Source organism: Diabrotica undecimpunctata, chromosome 8 (assembly GCF_040954645.1).
Source record: "Diabrotica undecimpunctata isolate CICGRU chromosome 8, icDiaUnde3, whole genome shotgun sequence".
NCBI lineage: Eukaryota > Metazoa > Arthropoda > Insecta > Coleoptera > Chrysomelidae > Diabrotica > Diabrotica undecimpunctata.
Genome location: NC_092810.1, coordinates 61315403 through 61335217, shown reverse-complemented (window position 1 = coordinate 61335217; position 19815 = coordinate 61315403). Strand labels below are relative to the sequence as shown.

The 19815-nt window shown below is 30.4% G+C and overlaps 1 protein-coding gene across 2 annotated transcripts in view; it reads left to right on the top strand.

Moving 5' to 3' along the window:
• LOC140447618 (uncharacterized) overlaps positions 1-14255 on the top strand; it is a 46398-nt gene extending 32143 nt beyond the window's left edge. For both annotated transcript variants that reach the window (XM_072540375.1, XM_072540374.1), the window contains exon 3: positions 13876-14255. In XM_072540375.1, the coding sequence (XP_072396476.1) occupies positions 13876-14010 (135 nt within the window). In that variant the 3' untranslated portion in view covers positions 14011-14255. The remainder of the gene's footprint in view (positions 1-13875) is intronic.
• Positions 14256-19815: the final 5560 nt, after the last annotated feature.

Below are 19815 nucleotides of genomic sequence, written 5' to 3'. Positions count from 1 at the left end.
TATAAATGAATTAGTCATCCCTTAATTATTTTTCAACTAGTGACGATTCGTCAGTTGAAGAAGGGTTGGGTTTATTTTTTTCTTTAATCGGGTGATATTATTTCTTAACCTAGAATTTTGGGTGTAACAATAAACAAAATTAAGGATTTGAATTAGTTCCTCTGGTTCATTGGAGTAATCTTTAGAAGTTAATTCAGGATTATGAGAGTTTAAAACATTTTCCATAAAATCACATATTTTATTAAAATTTAGTATAAATGGAGGTGATCTATTTTCGATTTTGTCTTTGATGGATTCTAGGGAGTGAAGAACATCTTCGCGGGGGGTTTTGGAAGAAGTTTTGGGTTTCTTTTTTGGTTTATTTTGTTTAGGGGTATTAAAAACGGATGAGTCGGTTTTTGGGTTGTCATCGTTAATTTCAGGAGATGATATGCTATGTCTTTTTAGCTCTTTAGAATTGACTGCATTATTTAAGGTTATTGATGTTTCTGGTGTCGTAGTATTTTCAGTGTTATTTACAGCTGGTGCTGTTGTTTTGGAAGAAGAAGACGACGTGTTTGGATTATCTTTAGATATGTTTTGGATAATGTCGGTTTCCGTAGTATTTTCAGTGCTATTTACAGCTGGTGATGTTGTTTTGGAAGAAGAAGACGAAGTGTTTGGATTATCTTTAGATATGTTTTGGATGAGGTCGGTTTCCGTAGATTGATATATTTTATCATTAGGTTTAGATAATGACGATGTGGTTAGAGTTGAATTTGAGAGGGGAGTTGAAGGGGTATCATTAGGTTGATGATGTTTAGATAATGTTGAAGTGGTTTGAGTTGAATCTAAGAGGGTAGTTGAATTAGTTTAGTTTGAAATGTTAGCGCATTCTGATTCTTGATGACCAATGGTTTTACATTTGGAGCAACTGAATCCGTCTATGAAGAGAAATACTCGGTAGGAAGTATTATCATGAGTTATGGTAAAAGAGTCAGGGATAGACATATTTTCCAGGGGTGTAATGAATGATTGCCTTCTAAAGCTCAGAACATGACTGTACTCACTTTCAGACATACCTACTCGAAGAAAGTCATTTTAGATACAGTGTTGTAACACTGCCGTGCTACAATGATATATACAAGGCTAGAATCGCTCGTTGTCGAAGAGTGTTGGGCGGGGTTTTCATAAACATATAGAAACTATATCGTATTTTAAATCCAAGCACAATTAGATAATATGAAATTATAATTTATTATTGGACGCCACCCCTGGTTTATCCTCGAAGGGGACGAGAAAAAAAAAATTAAGATTTATCGAAACTTTACAAGAAAACTATTCTTTATTATTTCTTAGTAATGAACAAAAAGAAAACATTAATAGTTACGTCATCCCAAAGGGATACCAAATTATTATTTTATGTTAACATTATCATAAACAAAAAAACTTTGTATCGTATTAAATTAAGAATTGGTTATAAAGAAAATGAATGTATATATATATATATATATATATATATATATATATATATATATATATATATATAAAAACAACAAAAGAAATAAAAGAAGACGAAAAACCGATTGCCAAAACCACTCTACCGTATATTAAAGGCACAACAGAGAAGATAAGCAGGGTTCTGAGAAAACACAAAATAGAGACTGTCTTCAACACCGACAGAAAAATCGCAAACATATTACCATCTGCCAAGACAAAGATTCCCCTAGAAAACCAAGGAGTATACAAAATTCCCTGTGGAGAATGCGATAGAGCCTATATTGGACAGACAAATAGAAGGATCCAAGTAAGACAAGAAGAACATCGCAATGCCATCGAACGAAAAGAAACGACGTCATCCCTAGCCCAGCATTCCTTAGCTACAGGACACAAAATTGACCTCAAACATACGGTAATGTTAGCGAATGTCGAAAACAAGAGAAAACGAATTATCAGAGAAGCAATAGAAATAGAAAAACAAGAAAATAATTTAAATTCTCGAGACGATGCCCAAAGATTGCCAAAAACATGGAAAACAATTATCCCGAAGAATAACGCAAGAACGGAATCGACCAAGACCCCGCCCACTGACCTGCGCACCGGACCAATTACAAGAGCGCGCGCAACACGCAGTAACTATAAAAGCCAGCTGCCTAACACCCGTAGCGTCACTTCCACTCGAACATCGACAAGAAGCAGACCATCCAGAGAGACTTGAAAATGGCAAGTGAGATCTTGCCGAAACGTCGTCAAAATGGTTTTTATCAAAACCAACAACATTTAACGCGGAGTCAAACCCGGAATAAATACCATTGATATAACATACAGCTCCCGCGGAAATATCAAAACTAACATATATATATATATATATATATATATATATATATATATATATATATATATATATATATATATATATATATATATATATATATATATATATATATATATATATATATATATATATATATATATATATATATATATATATATATATATATATATATATATATATATATATATATATATATATATATATATATATATATATATATATATATATATATATATATATATATATATATATATATATATATATATATATATATATATATATATATATATATATATATATATATATATATATATATATATATATATATATATATATATATATATATATATATATATATATATATATATATATATATATATATATATATATATATATATATATATATATATATATATATATATATATATATATATATATATATATATATATATATATATATATATATATATATATATATATAATATATATATATATATATATATATATATATATATATGTATATATATATATATATATATATATATATATATATATATATATATATATATATGTATATATATATATATATATATATATATATATATATATATATATAATGTATATATATATATATATATATATATATATATATATATATATATATATATATATATATCCCGCTATCCTTTAGAACTCTTTTCACGTTGCAGTAATTTAGCATCACCAAGAATTGCTATCATTTTCTATTTATAAATTGTGTATGTTCGTTTAGGGTACCTTTGTAGGCTTGGCACTGTTGTCGGTTTTTTAATATTCCGATTTTTTTTATATATTTAATTCTTACATCAAACCTACGTTTTAACATCGAGCGGTAAAATCACTGTATTTGGCATCATTTTAGAGCCAGTAGATGTTGCCGGTATTAATCCTTAAAATAATATTTTAGATACCTAAATATCGATCGGTTGTTTGGGTCAAGTTCGAATGACGACATTGAAACTACCTGCTCACAAGTTGCAGTCTCAACAGGTTTTTTTCTTCGTTTAGATGTTATATTTATTTAACCTAGATATTTTTGCCCAGAGAATCGTGTAGGGGAATATTTTACATAAATTTTAATTTACAACCTGTTTAGTCGAAGCTATCGATGAATAGTTTGAGATAAATATTATGGTTTTATGGGACTAAGGCCTTTATTATTGGTTGTGATTGTGATAATGTTTGAAATTTTGATTTCCATTCCGGAAATCGTTCTCAAACAACGTTTTTCTGTACAAAATGTGTATACACATGTTTACATAATTAGTACAATAAACAAAGCTATTGTAAAATAATAGTGGAAATCAAAACGTTAAATATTAGTTAATTAAAAATGTAATTTTCATCTCAATAACGACCAATAATTGTGGCTTAATCACATAAAAAAATAATATTTGACTAAATAATTTAAAAAAATCTTATACAGAAATTTAAATTCTAAATAGTATGAGGGGTAGCTGACGAAAAATTCGTAAAGACGTACAGTTGATTTTGCTTTGTTTTTTTAAACAATCTTAAAAGGCAAAAAAAAAATAATTTTTTGCTTATAAAACGTTTTTTATACATTCTAAAGAAAAATAATTCAAATAATAGTTGTAGACCATAAAAAGTTTTTTATGTAGAGAAATACCAAATTTAAATACATAAATAATTGATATAATTCCAAAAAACCGTAAACTCTATGATATTATGTTTGTAGTAATTTATAAATAATGTTAATAACTTTGTTTTTGGCCTAACGACAGGCAATTATGGCAATTGATGAGTTATTAAAGTGTGCTAAATATCAAGCAGATCAAAAAATATTTTACAATTTATTCAATTTGTTTATGACAGAAAGCGATTATTTAAACAACTGTACTTGTCCAAACAGTATGACTCTACAAGTATTTTGTAACTTGCAATCGATTCTTTTCGCTTTTAGTTTTAGGGTATATTAAAAAAACTTTAACATATTATTAAATTTTTTATTAAAAACCAGTTTGAATAGGGGACTTTTTAGTTTTTAGACCACTTCACGTTTTTTCAGTTTCTTTGACAAGTGAGGATTATCTATTCGCTTATTTCTTAATATGGGCTATGAGCAATTATCTAGTCAAGTCAACACTATTATAGAAGTTACCCATACTTTTTTAGTAGTCATTCAGACGTTTCATCTTAATTGTCCCCATATGGAACATAAGTCCGAGAAAAGTCTTAAATTCTGTTTGTGTTGTTTCTTTCCAAAACGCAATCCTCGATTTTTCTGACCGACTTTGTGCAAATATTTCGTCAGAGTCAATCAGAGTCACTTCCACCATTTATTTAATCTACATCGTCCTCGCCAGATGCTTCTAATAATGATTGTAATTCAGCAGTGGTCAATCTACGTTTATATTCACATTTAGCTTTTTTAGATGTCGAAGGCATATTATTTACATCCATCTTTTTATAAATACTATAACTCACTTTTACGGAGGTAATTAACAATTAAAATGTTCTACTAAAACTATCAACTTACGACTTCCAATACTATAAGGCCACTTGAGGTATAATACGTTTTTACTCAATAATAGTTCCAGTATAAGTAAAATTGTTTTTTAATGTGCTCCATTGAAGCACACTAGACATATTCCAGTTTTGCCATCACATTCTTCAGAGTATGTTTTAACTTTTTTATCGTCCTTTCTACTAGTCATGCTTCTTCTTAAAAGTTTGTTACATCTTGTACACTTTCTTCTCTTTGTATTATCTACATCGCTTTGCCTGAGATGGTATTTTTGGGTGTAACTGTTCGTGAGGGTTACAACATTTCTTTATTTGCAAATGCCTTCGCGAACTCCAGTCTGAACTCAAGGATAGGTTGTCGCTTTTTTACGTTTTCTATTATTTAGCAACTAAGCATTTACTACTGCGGTATTAAATGCGGTATTAAATATTAATTCCACTGCCACTTTCCGGTACCACTTCAGAATTTTGCGTATTGGGCTTTGGTAAGAAGCCACTTAATCACTAAAATCAACACTCTTTTTCACCAAGTTATAATCGAGAATAGTTTGTGGTTTTAGTACTTGTGTATAATTTTTCTTTTCATCTGATTAAACCAAGATATAACTATTATGTTTAAATGTTGTAAGAATTAAAATTGGTCTTTTGTCGACCCATTTTATTACTTGTAAAATCAATAATGGGGTTAAGTTTCATCGTGAGTAACTGGTTGCAATTTTTTTAATCGAGATTTTGGTTGTACATGTTTTTATAGTAAAACATCTGCACATGAATAATTCGTTTCTTGAACAATGATTTCAATTCATCGACCAATAGTCTAAAATAAGGTTTTATTACGTCGTCCGGAATATTATAAACTGGTTCTTTTTCACAAATATATTAGAAATATGGTTTACATTCTATATTTAGAAAAATCTTTTACTGCAACTCTTGTTCCCATAAGACCGTATGTTATAAATAAATATATTACTATAAGAATTATCTTGAAAGATGAAAAAAATACAATAAAAAAGTGCAATATTAAGTGTTATTTAAAAAATAATAAGTCATTCACGGGCGTACAGTTAAAAACAAAAGTTTTCAGTGTTCTATTGCTTGATTATTATTATCTGGTATTCTGAAAATGTTGACATTTTTTCCTGGTCTGATCTCCCTCAACTAACGTCATCTTTCTTAATTGGTGGGTTGTATTGATCAGGTCTCTTTAAGTGTTTTGTTGCTATCCATAGTGAATGATCTTCTTTAGACAATGTACTAATGTAGTGTTCAAATGTGGCATTGCGTACATCATGTAGCGCTCATCTTAATTGTCTGATTATCTACCTCTTGCTCTTTATTTTTCGACTATTAGTTGTATAATATAATTCGGAGTGTTATTTGTCTTTTCTTGATTTGGAATTGTTAATCGTGTAGCTCCATATGAAATAGTAGGAGATGAAAACGGCAGCATATTCATCCATAAAAAAAGGAAACGCGATAAAGATATCTGAAACAACTGTTTTATGTTATAAGAGATGAAATTACCAAAACAGGTAAACAGGGCACTATAAAGAGGAAGTAAAATTAGCTATGAAACAGTTTGAATGAGAAAAAGAAGTAAGCTTAGACCAAATACCAGCAGGAATTATTCAACTGAAGAAAAAAATTAAATCGATAACAATATTCACTCCATTTACAGAAAAGGCGGTGACCCGCAATTATTTTAAGAACTTCTTTAATAGCCTCCAGTCAACAATTTCCTAACCATGTTTAAAAAACGTACGGAATGCACTGTATATACTAACCCAAGTCGTCAACATACTTGTTGTTGCAGTTTTATGTGCATTTATGTTTTATTGCATGTATTACGATCAACTTAAAGGTTATGCACGACTCCCCTTGTATAGGTACACAGGCAAGCACATGCGGGAGAAAAAAGATTTGTCATACCGTTACATTATGTCAAATTTTAACGTTGAATATTTTATGGTCCCCTTTGGGTTATAAAACGAATGATCGACTTTTTCTCGCACAGATCCCTGCTATGTAACTTTACAAAGCGAGTTTGCTGGGTATTAAAGAACCGTCTATGGCATCATATAATTTTACGCTAATATTTCACGTTCTGCGACGCATTCCACGTTTGACACATTGTCTTTTTTAGTTTTCTGTCATTCTATTTGTTAAATCCTATCTCATTCTCGTCACAGCGTCAAGGAGCAGTAAATGTGTATACTGAACGGGAGGCATATGTCTAACAGTGAACGTTGGAGATTTTTCGAGTTTATCATATCTTCTTCTTTGAGTGCCTCTGCTATCGCAGATTGGATATCATTAGGGCGATTCTAATTTTATTTACTGCTGTTTTGAATAATTCGTTAGTGGTACAGCCAAACCACTCTCTTAAATTTCTCATCCAGGACATTCTTCTACGGCCTGGATTTCTGCGTCCTTGGATTTTTCCATGCATTATATTTTGTAGGAATGTGTACTTTTGTCCTCTCATCAGGTGGCCAAACTATTCAAGTTTTCTCTTTTTTATATTCAGTATAACTTCTGGATCGTTATTTATTCTGCGTATTACCTCTTCATTTGTAATTTTATCCACCCGACTTATTTTTAGTATACGGCGGTAGCACCACATCTCAAAGCTTTCAAGATTTTTAACATTCTTCTGTTTAAGAGTTAATGCTTCAACAACCGTAAAGCAAAGTACTGAATACATACTAAGTAGTTAACTAAAAGTGGACGTATGCAAAGAGATGTATGACGTAATCGTATGGTATTCGCTAATAATCCTGTCACGTAATATGCCACACACTTCTGTGCGTTAATTCGTTTACGCAACTAAGCCTCTTTTGACATAACATATATAGGAGCAAAGATATATACCTATAGTCCTTTTAGTGTTGATGTATTTGATTTGTACGTCGTAGTATTCTATTAGTTAAATGGTACCATTTGAGGTACTTTACGTCACGATTGGACTAATAGGATCGAAGATACATAACTAAGGCCCTTTTGCCAAGCTACTCTATTTAATTTTTATATCTCATTGTATTATATTAGTTAAATTCTATCATTTAAGGTACGAAACGTCATGATTGGACTAATAGGACCGCAGATACATAACTAAGGCCCTTTTGACAAGCTGATGTATTTTATTTTTCTATCTTATTGTATTCGATTGGTTAAATCCTATCATTTGAGGTACTGTACGTCACGATTGGGCCACTAAAAACAAAGATACGTAACTAAGGCCCTTTTGACGTGATGCTGTATTTGATTTCTATGTCATTGTATTCTATTGGTTAAGTGCTATCATTTGAGGTATCGTACGTCACGATTGGACTAATAGGACCGAAGATACATAACTAAGGCCATTTTGACATGCTACTATATTAAATTTTTATACCTCATTGTATTTTATTTGTCAAATCCTTTTATTTGAGGTACTGCACGTCATGATTGGACTAACAGAACTAAAGATACACAACTAAGGCCCTTTTGACATTGTTCTGCATTTGATTTTTCTATGCCATTGTATTATTTATGTTAAATCCTATCATTAGAGGTACTATACGTCACGATTGGACTAATAGGACCGAAGATACGTGACTACGGCCCTTTGGACATGTTGCTGTGTTTAATTTTTTTATTTCATTGTTTTTAATTGGTTAAATCCTGTCATTTGAGATACTGTACGTCACGATTGGACTTATAGAAACGAAGATATATAATTAAGGCCTTTTTGACATGCTGCTATATTTGATTTTTCTGTCTTATTGTATTTTATTGGTTAAATCCTATCATTTGAGGTGCTGTACGTCGCGACTGGACGAATTGGAGCGAAGATACAATAGGTAGTTGCAATATATCATAACCCGTTACTTTTAACCAAACATGATGCCAGAATGATTTGTAGATAAAAAAATATATATATATTCTTAAATTTACTATTTCGTCGTGGGTAATATTATATTCAACAACGATGCCAAATTTCTGATGCTAAAATGATTGATAATGAAAGTGGGATATACATTTTCATGTATATAATGGCAGCGAGTAAACGGTAAAACCCTGAACTAAATATATATAATATTTTCACTGTACCATCATTTTAGACTCAAACATTTTCTGGAATAAACTTATATAACTCAGTAAGGGATAAAAAGAGAAAGCGGATATTTTAAAATACCAACACGGTATCAAGACTCTAATCAATGAGATGGTTAAAATTCTTGTAACAAGTACGGGAAAACAGTTATTAAGGTCTTGTAAAGTAGCGTCGATATACAGATGCTACTTTGCAAGACGATGCTAAATTGATGGTAAAAGCATAATGTATCGATGCGAAAATGATAGTAGGATGTATATATATATATATATATATATATATATATATATATATATATATATATATATATATATATATATATATATATATATATATATATATATATATATATATATATATATATATATATATATTAACCCCAAATTTCGAAATTTGTTTACATTGAAAATAATATAGTTATTTATCAACTAGGAACAATGAAGAAAATAAACCTTTAAATTAAATTAGAACACTTCACTATATTTTCATTTTTTAGAGTTCATAATCATTTCTGTTGTCTTGAAAGTAGGTATAATAAAAATTGGTACAACCTTAATCTGCTGTTTCTCTTCTTATTTAATCAGTCACCAAATAAACTATTCATTCGGCTACGTACTATATCAAACCACCACCATCCTAGATAAGAGGGATTAGGTATTCCATAAAAAGATACCGCTACTGGGCCTTGATCTGGAATAACTCCATACCAATATTATCTCGCGACAATGTATCAGAAAAATATCAGCATTATAGCCTCTCCAATAAGGGTCTAAAAAAATAAATATCTATCTGAAATATGGACAAGAAAAGGATTTATTAGCTCACCTCTAAATTGAGACCCACTTTGGAAACACATCTTAACGGTTGGACGGTCTTAACAGAAAAGAGCGAAGCGCTATCATGGCGCCTGATTCTGGGCGTGAGTGACAAGTTGATGAATAGGCTCATCTACCGGATATATTTGGGAATTACAGAAGAATCCTTGAGTCGGCTACAGGTAGGTACTTGACAAATAGATGGGGTTAGTAGTTTTATTTAAAAAAAAATAATCGAAATTTATAATGATTTTCTTTTAAATCTTTTGAAACGGTTACAGTGTGAATACCAAGTTTTTGTAATTCTTGTTCAATTATTTCGTTCGGGATTGTAGGACATGCATTATATATTAGAAGTCTCTGGGCTGGAGAAATTAATCTTCTTACTTCGACTTGACATCCATTTATTTCGATATATTTATAAGAATGAAGAAGAGCATCAACAGTGTTTTTTGAAGAGAGATATATGCATATCCTATTGTTAGCAATTCTTGAGGAAAAAAGTACATTAATTGGACGCACTAGTGATCCAACAGCTACGACGTAATCATGGATTTTTGTGCCTTCAATGCTGGAAATGACTATTGCTTGTTGTTTTGTTGGATGTTTAAAATAATTTACGACATCTGAGTAATTGCATTTAACGGAGTTGTGTGTAGTATTATTGTTGTATGAAGTCATTTTATTAATTTTCTTGATCAGAAGTTGAGCCGGTCCAAAAAACCGGTCAAGACCCAACTGGAATTTTTGTTATCTCTTTACGTAGGTATTATTTTTTAAAGGTTATTTTGTTATTGTTACAAAAATAATACGAAAAGAAGTGCTACTCACTTGAGATAATATTGTCAGCACTAACTATAATGCACTGAAATTTGTCGTAGAGGTATAAAATATTAAATTATGATTTGTTTTTACCATTTAAAATGACTATATTTCGGGACAGCTGATAACGTTGTAGTTGTAGATTTGATCGCTATCAGGGCCGAACTCCACGTATTTCTTTTATTATTAAATAAGTAGTAATTATGCAAATTGGTTTCAATGGTTAAAATTATATTGTAGTTAACTATTTAAATGGAAAATAAGTCACAATTTCATTTAAAATAGTTAACTACATTAAGATGCCACAAGGTGGAATAGGAAACGTCACCGTTTAAATAACTAATACTATAGTTTATAAGTTTTACTTGTAATAATTAAGGTGTAGGTGGCACAGGGTACTTCACAAACCGAAATAATTTGGTATAGCCGGAATAATTGTAAACTGGAATAACTGGTCTAATTTTTTTCTCCCACCAAAACTGGTCACAAACCGGAAGAATTAATGGAAAGATTAAGGGTGAAAGATCGAGTGTTAAAGGTTAAGAGTCAAAGATCAAGTGTCAAAGATTAAGGGTTAAAAGTTGGTTAAATAACCTGTTTCCCCCACCACAATTTGCACCAGAAATGGTATAGAGTATCTACTCTCTTATTATAAAGTGCGAATCGTATCCGGACAAGTTATGAAAGTAGACTGGTACTACAAATATTTTTTTAAAATTCAAATTAAAAATTTCATGTTCAAAACTGAAACTGAACTTTATACTGAAGGTCGTATAGGAAAGAATGGATCATACTAGCAAACCTCTGAGAAAGATTAAACGAAGCAGAAGAAGAATCAAAGTGACTAATATCATCGAAATGACAGTCAGACTAAAATGGATAGGGCACATAGCTAGAATGGAGATCTAAGAAAGACAAAAGAAGCGTCGGTCAACTATTTACCAGATGAACTAACAACTGTATGAGAGCGATGAAGAATAGACGAAGTTGGAAACACGAGGAGGTCTATGTTCAGCAGTGGACTTTTGAGGTCGGATTATGAACCCTCCGATCTATTTGTAATTGATATAATTCATCTCATGTTTAATTAATTATTTGGATCACCCTATAATATTTGTCAAAATAATAATTCGAAACAAGAGATAAAATAGATTGGGAACAAGATCCATAGTGTAGAGAGCAATGAAGAATAGACGGGTTTGGAAACACGAGGAGGTCTATGTTCAACAATGGACTTTTGAGGTTGGATCATGAACCCTCTGGGTCCTGATTCTATTTCATTTCGATGTCGAAATTTAAAAGCGACTACGCCATGACAGTCGCAATCGCTAGCGATTCTCATTCATTTCGATTGTAGTTAAAACTGGGGATATTTACTTTATCATTTTGACACTGCTGAAAATTTGGGTTGGCCCTCTTGTTTATTGGCTGCATACGCATAGCACACTACCACCAGGTGTAATTTTATCTATGCTGCATACGCTAGTTGAATGTTTGATTAGTTTACGTTTATACGTTACGTGAACGTCTGTTTTTTCTTGTTTGAGTTGTTAAATCATAAATAGTGGCTATTCTCAATTATATTTTGAATTGAAAGAAAAGATGGCAAAAAAAAGGCGATGTAGGAGATCCTTAAGTTATAACCACTAAGATTTGACTTAGTGGTTATGTTCTAATATGTTTTTAAATTTACTGCAGCTTAGTAACACCAACCCTAAACATTTTGGGTATTCTAGAGGCATAAACACCTTCTTCCAAATATGGTTCTAATACCCTTATTAAATAATTCCTCCAAAACTTGCAAATATCCGTAAAACACAGCCATATTAATACTTTTTGCCTCAGTTTTCCTTGCAAGGATCAAAACACAACACCGCCTACCTAAACTGAACCTAAGTTCACTCCTCCCAGTCCAGCCCAGCAGCCATGTCATGTCAGATGTCAGATTAATTTCGACTCGAAATTAAATTTCAACCACTTTCTTGAAGTTGAAATTAATTTCGATAAATCGAAAATTAGTGACGTTTGGTTAGTTCAGCTGAAATCCACAAGGTTCGCAAAGTCGCATTTCGACGTCGCCATATTAATTTCGACATGTTTTGAGTCGAAATCTCAATTAGAATCAGGGCCCTGATCTATTTATTACTGGTATAAATTTCTCAGGTCGACGCAGCTTGAATAAAATTAGTAACTTGGGTAAAATCAGGTGTAATTATAGGCGGTTATAATTACAAAGCCACGTTAGCAACATAAAACGGGAGACTATTATTCTTATTTTTTTAATTCTCTGCTTTAATCGCCCTATATTTGTTAAAATAATAATTCTGAAATAAAATTCATGCATACTTGGTCGCGTTTGGACTGCTTCACTTTGAGAAAAAATTTTTTGCCTGAGAGAATGATTTTTTCATTTTCTCCTCTCTCCGGCATTTTTCAGAGGATATATTTACGGTTCGTTTTCACGAATAAAACAAAGGAATGACTATAACCGTATATAAGTATAATAATTGCATATATATGCATGTGTCAGCAATTAGGAAAAATTTCTACTTTTTGTTGACTTTCATAATCTTAAATTATAGCATAATCACGTCTTGAGGTCGACTTCAGTTTACGGAAGGCTTGCTTGGTCGGGAATACATTGTAAAGTTTATTATTATTTTCTGATGTTACAGGTCTTTGTTTCACGATAATTGTGAATGCGTCTTAACGGCATGTTAAGGTAGGTTGGGTAATTGGGATTTTCAGATGCATTTTTACAACTAGTTCGTCTATATAAAAATCGAAATGTCCCTTTATACTATCAGCCTGTGAATACAGTAAAACAAGATGCGTAAGAATATCAAAATCCACTCAAATACTCAAATCAAAAAGCCCAAAATAGAGAAAGCAATGTCAGAATTGGAAAAGCTCTTGACAAAGCCGCCGAAAACTCATATTCATTATTTGTAAATTGTGTACGATTTATTGTTATTTCTAATTTTCTGTATTGTTGTTGCTTTTGTATGTTTCTGGATTTTTGTATGTTTTGGATGTTTCTATTCACATTACGTTTGGATATTTATACCACTACTTGTGACTCGGTCTTATCTAAAATATACTAAATTATATATGTCACAAGAAAACAGTTTCGCCTATTTTTTGTTTTTTTATTGTAGTATTTTCTTTTGTTTTGTAGTATTTTATTTCTTTGTTTTCTATTTTATTTAACCCTGTCTAAAAGCTTTTTTAACTCTGTCTAGAAGCTTTTTACATTCTGTCTTAATTTTAAATAAATTATTCTAATGCACTTTTTGTTTTAGATTGATTTGACTAACCTTGACAGTCATGATTTCCTAAAGGAATTCTTGGGGCCAGTTGATGGATCATCCTCTTCCCCGGGACCATCGACTTCCTCTTGCTCGGAAACATCGACTTCCTCTTCCTCGAGACCATAGACTTCCTCATATTCGACAACTGTCACCATGGAGCAGTTGGAAGAGTACAGCCGAGAGATGACTGACCGGTACAATCAGTCGTATAATAACCAACAATCCTGTTCGTTATTATACGACAAGATAGAGATTGCAGCTAGAGAACAGGTCATAGCTGAACAAGAAAAAATCTAAATCTTCAGTTTATTGCGTATCAAACAGATATGTTAAAAATTTATAATTTTATATAAATATATTTTTATGTTTTACCTTTGTTTTTATTAATTAGACACTAATAACTATACAAATAGGTTTCAATAATTAAAATAATATTGACTGAACTAATCTTATGCAATAATTGGAATACAATCTTGTAAAGAAACAACTATTTATTAGCTTATCAGTAACGGTGCTATCATATAATTTGTATATTCTCAGATTATACAAGATGAAATAGAATAGTTACCAAACCAAAATATCTTGTACTAAATTTAAAAAAGTTAACTGTGACTGCAATTTTGTAAAAAAAATTCATTTCGAGATAAAACAGATATAACTTGCCGCAGCAGCGTTACTAAAATTTGCAGTTATAATCACATTATTTAAAAAATTTAGAAGGAACTAAATTAAAAATGATTGACGTATAATTTATCAAATTATGCAAGGTGAACTAGGATCTTCACAAATCAGTATACCTGGTACTAAATTAACTCGTTCAGTGACTACGATAACAGTGTGGTTATAAAGGTTTCATGAAGGAATATGCCAATACACAAATGTCGTTTGTACTACTGCGATACTAAATGAACCATTAAGTATGTGGTAACAGCCAAGTGATGTTTGTTTAAGATGGATACCGAACGTAACTTTGAGGTTACCTTGAACTCAACCTTCAGGTGACTTTATCGTGACGTTCCAGTGACCTTATCGTAACCTTCAGGTAACTTTCTCATGAAATTGAACTTGTACGACTTTGACTGACATTAGTCTAACTACATGTGTAAAGTATCTTAAGGTTACCTAGATCAACCTTCAGGTGACTTTGAATTTCATGAACGTTCATGTGAATTGTGACCTTCAGTCAGGTAACTTTTTCATGATCCTGAACTTGTCCAACCTTGATTGGAATCGGCCTAACCGCTTTTGATCCTATTTTATACAACAGGTAACCTTTTGTGGTCTTAAACTTGTCCGACCTTGACCTTCGCGTGACCTTCAAATGACCTAGAACCTGACATTCGCTTGACCTTGACCTTCGCGTGACCTTGAATTTGACCGGCCTTGATTGGAACCGGTTTCTTCCATCCTAATTTTTACTAGGATTGGTATAGAATATCTACTATTATATTTATTTATATTGACTTTTGAATTGAATTGAAGTTTAAAATGTGGGATAGCGCCCATCCACTGTCTTTTTCTTGATAATCTTCAAACTTTCTTAAAACGGTGTCTATACAATTGATTTTACACCAATCTTTTGTATTTTTCGTAGAAAAATGTTTAACAGACGTTTCACCATCTTGAGGTTTGATGAAAAGTACATAAAAAATTACAGTAACTTTTAACATACCTACATGAGACTAATTTTTTTTTAATTTGAATTGAAAAACTTTTAAAAGCCTTTTCCATAAATAGTTTACGGTCTTTATATTTTAAATTTATGATAACGCCTGTTTTAACTCTGCTATTAAAACAAGATTCCAAATCCTGCCACAATAACCCTCTCTTAATATTTTTTCTAACATTTAATCTGTTTTTAAAATTTTCTAGATATGTTTTAAGAATAGACATATTCGCCTCTACACAATGAAAATTTTTAACACAATCAGCCCTATTTTTTATACATTTCTTTAATATATTAAAATTAATCTGCAATGGTTGTTACCCGTATAATGGATTAATATCGATCAAGATTATCTAAGAAGATTAATTGGAAGTATGCCACAACGTTGTCTAGATGTTGTAAGAGCTAGAGGAGGCAATACGTCTTACTAAATTATCATTACTTTTGATTTTTTTTAATCAATCCTGTTTGTGCGCTTACCTGTAATTTATGAAATAAATTAAATAAAAGCTTTGTTTTTCGTACATTCTGCATTTTTCTTTTAATACTTGTTTCGTACTTAAAAAAATAAAAAAAAAACAACAGTAAAAAAAACGGGTGTGGCAGTCCAGTGGGACTGCCGGTAGAAGTTACACTTCTATACACGCATTCGCCGTTACAAATTTATTTGGGAGTCAATCTGCACAATCATTACATATGTAATGCTATAGGTAAAACATAGCAGAAAGAGAAACGGAATTACTAACAATTAATAAACAATATTTGACCTGTAATAGGAGTATAGTAAATGAAGGATTGAATCAATATTTTGATGAATATGTATATTTTTATTTTCATATATGTATGAAAGGAGTTGAATGCAAAAATTTTTTTATACATACTTTGCAGTAAAATTCATTGTTTATTTTGTTATTAATATAAAAATACAATACAATACACTGCAACATAATTCAATATAATAATACAATACAAATTAAAATGCAATATTCATAAGTATTTAAAAATGACAATAATATACATAACTTTTCTACTTACGCATGTGTTTAATTTACGATGTAAATATTAATAAAAAAGTCCTCCCCGACTGGTAATCGAACCCCGGTCTCCCGCGTGACACAAACGTATTTCAAAATTGACAGTTCTGGGTCATACAGTGATTTATTGAGATTATTATTTTGAAATACAAAAGACTAATAGGTATAATTATGAACATTTAATAAATAATACAAAACATATCACATAAATAATAATATTAATAAATATTTTATTCTATATATATATATTTATATATATATATATATATATATATATATAATATTATATGTATATATATAATATTATATGTATATATATAATATTAAATATATATACAAAAGGAACATTTTTATATTCGAGAGAGGAAGAGAGAGAAAATATATCTTCTGTCTCTCTCTTACTCATTATCTTACATATGTAATTATTTCACAGATTCACTCCCATACAAATTTCCAACGTGGAGTGCGATAGAAGTTTAACTTCAAAAATCCATACACTAGCTTTAAAAATTGATAAGAACCCATAGTTATCTTGCTAACATGTTGAACATATGTTTTTTACTGTTCAAAAGTCATATCGATCCTTATATGATCATTGTATATATGTTTCAAATTTAGGTCATCTTATTTAAATACGACTAAAATATTCGCATTATTCCTAATTAGGTGTTTTGGAATTTTTGCATAACTCTGACTCAAATAAAATGGATCCACCTAAGAATGTCGAGACATGCTAAAATATTCCCGAATAACATCTTGGTTGTCACACGCAACATCATCAAAGATAAAAATTGAATTGGGTTTCGCTTCAGATGGGTGCATTATATCCGTACTTCCACTATAAGTATAATATTCTATTCCTTTAAGTGGTTCTAGCAAAGTTTCTAAATATTTGTTCTTTGGTTGCATTAATGATTTTGAGTAAATAAACACATTTTCATTAGCATGTTCCAATAGACTTATCATCACATTGGTCTTACCACAATATGAAGGGTCAACGAATAGTTGAAGGGAACAAAACTCCATGTTTTAAAACTTATTCTCAATTGGTTCCAATAAATTATTTTCCACATCAAGCTTAGTCTTTTGTTTTACAAGCTTCATGTCTGGTATCAATTTGAAAATAAATGTGTTGTGTATCTATTAATAAAAGACTATTTTTAATTTTTATTATTTATTGTCAACACTTTCCACAATATTTATACCAATAATGAATATTAAATACATTGTTAAGAGCACATTGTAAATTTTCATTGTTATGTTGAAAACACGACGTATTAGTCATAGTCTCATCTGAAAGTATATTAGGTTCATCTTCTACACAATCAATGCGATTTTTCATGAATTTTTCCAAATATTTTTTTGTTTCATGATTTCTTACCAATATTGTTTCATCTAATACGTTGTCGTGTAAAAATTTTGAAATTTCTTCATATTTTAGATGATCATCACAAAAATGCCAAGAGTACCAACTTAAACCATGGTTTTGAACACACTGTTGTTCGATAGATTTTATATATGATGTATTTTCCATTGCTTGTGTTACTGGTAAAACAACCATTCTGTGTATAATCTTTTTTGCAGTAGGATCTAAAGCAATTTTCCTACAAAGAATTGGATATCCATAATGAACATGTTTTCTCTTTTGATATTCTCTAACAACAAACAAAATCTTGCAGGTGGAACGTCTTTTACATGTTTTTCTATCCCCTCTTTATTATATTGCGTCACTTTTATTTATCTATGAGTTGTGAGAACTATCAAAACCTAACTACTTAACAAAAATTTTATTTTGAGTTGTCTTTAATACCTTTTCAACTAAATAACTGTTTTTATGTAGCTGCTCCTTATAAAATCCCCCAAGAATTTCTTCACCTCTATAGTCTTTTAAATAGTATGTAATAGTGTTTCCCAGTTTTATTTTATAAACAGTGAAAATTTTATTAGGCCAATTTGGATTGTATTTCTTGTCAAAAACTCCTCGATATTTTAAAATGCGTACATGATCACCAATATGAAATTTTTGATTTTCCAAATAAACCATTTTAATGTGATTGTATACTGTATTTAAAAATAGTTTTTCATGCTTTTTCTTAACATTCACTGGTTTCATTCCTATTGTTCTCTGAACTTTTTATTGTTGTATTCTGTTGATTAAATTGATCAATAACTCGCTCAGCAATCGTAGCCTTTTTTCTCTGTATACATTCAGTTCCCATATCGGTTTGAAGATTATTTGGTTTTTGTTGTTTAAACACAAACTCCATACATTTGGCTACTTCAACACCTGATTTATTTTTTAGTAGTAAAGCCCATAAAAATTTTGAAAAACAAATTATTACAACCAAAATATATTTAAAATTTCTGTTTGTATTTGAATACTTTTGCATATCAATCAAGTCAGCTTGGAACAAATCATTCAAAGGTTTTATAATAATTCTTCGTCGTTTAAAGTTCATTCTTGCAGGTTTGTGCTGCTCAGTAATGATATCTCTTTTTACCGACGAAGTCGACGACATGATATTTATTCTATAATTTGTGCCTCTTATCTCTTCAATAATGTAGTTATTTTCATCTTGGGCAGTAAAATTAGCTGGATGTTTTTTAAACAAAAGTTCGTATAAACCTTTTGTTCCCCTGTATCTTTTGTTTTTTACAAGAACATCAGCACCATCTAAATTTATTTCAGAATTTCCAATTAGTAGCTTTTCTGATGTTTCATCAAATCTAATTCCATATTTATGATCGAATTCTTTATTTAGAACATCAGCTTGCACATCTTTAATATATTTCCTATGTAATGGATCATAGTCATCCCAGTAGTTTGCACGCGCCTGGTTAGCAGTATCTTCAAATCGATTTTCAGAATCATTTTTAATCTGTTCTTTTATATCATCCACTTCAAGGTTGTCTAATATAGATTGTTTTATTTCGCTTGTTTCGAAGTCAGTTTCCTCATCATCATCATCATTTTTAATGTACCTTAAATGTTCATAGTTTTTTGTTTCATTTTCTGGACTTGAATTCTTACTCAACTTGGTCTCAATATTTTTCAAGCGCTTTGTAATTGGATTTAATAAATCTTCTTGAATTATTTGTCCTTGTTTTAGTTGTCTCAATTTACTTTGGATGTTTTTTCGTTTAGTTATAAGTTGTCTCTTCAAATCCTTATTCATTGTAGCCTCGAACCGGTCTAGATATATTTGTTCAATATCAGAACAGTTATGAAAT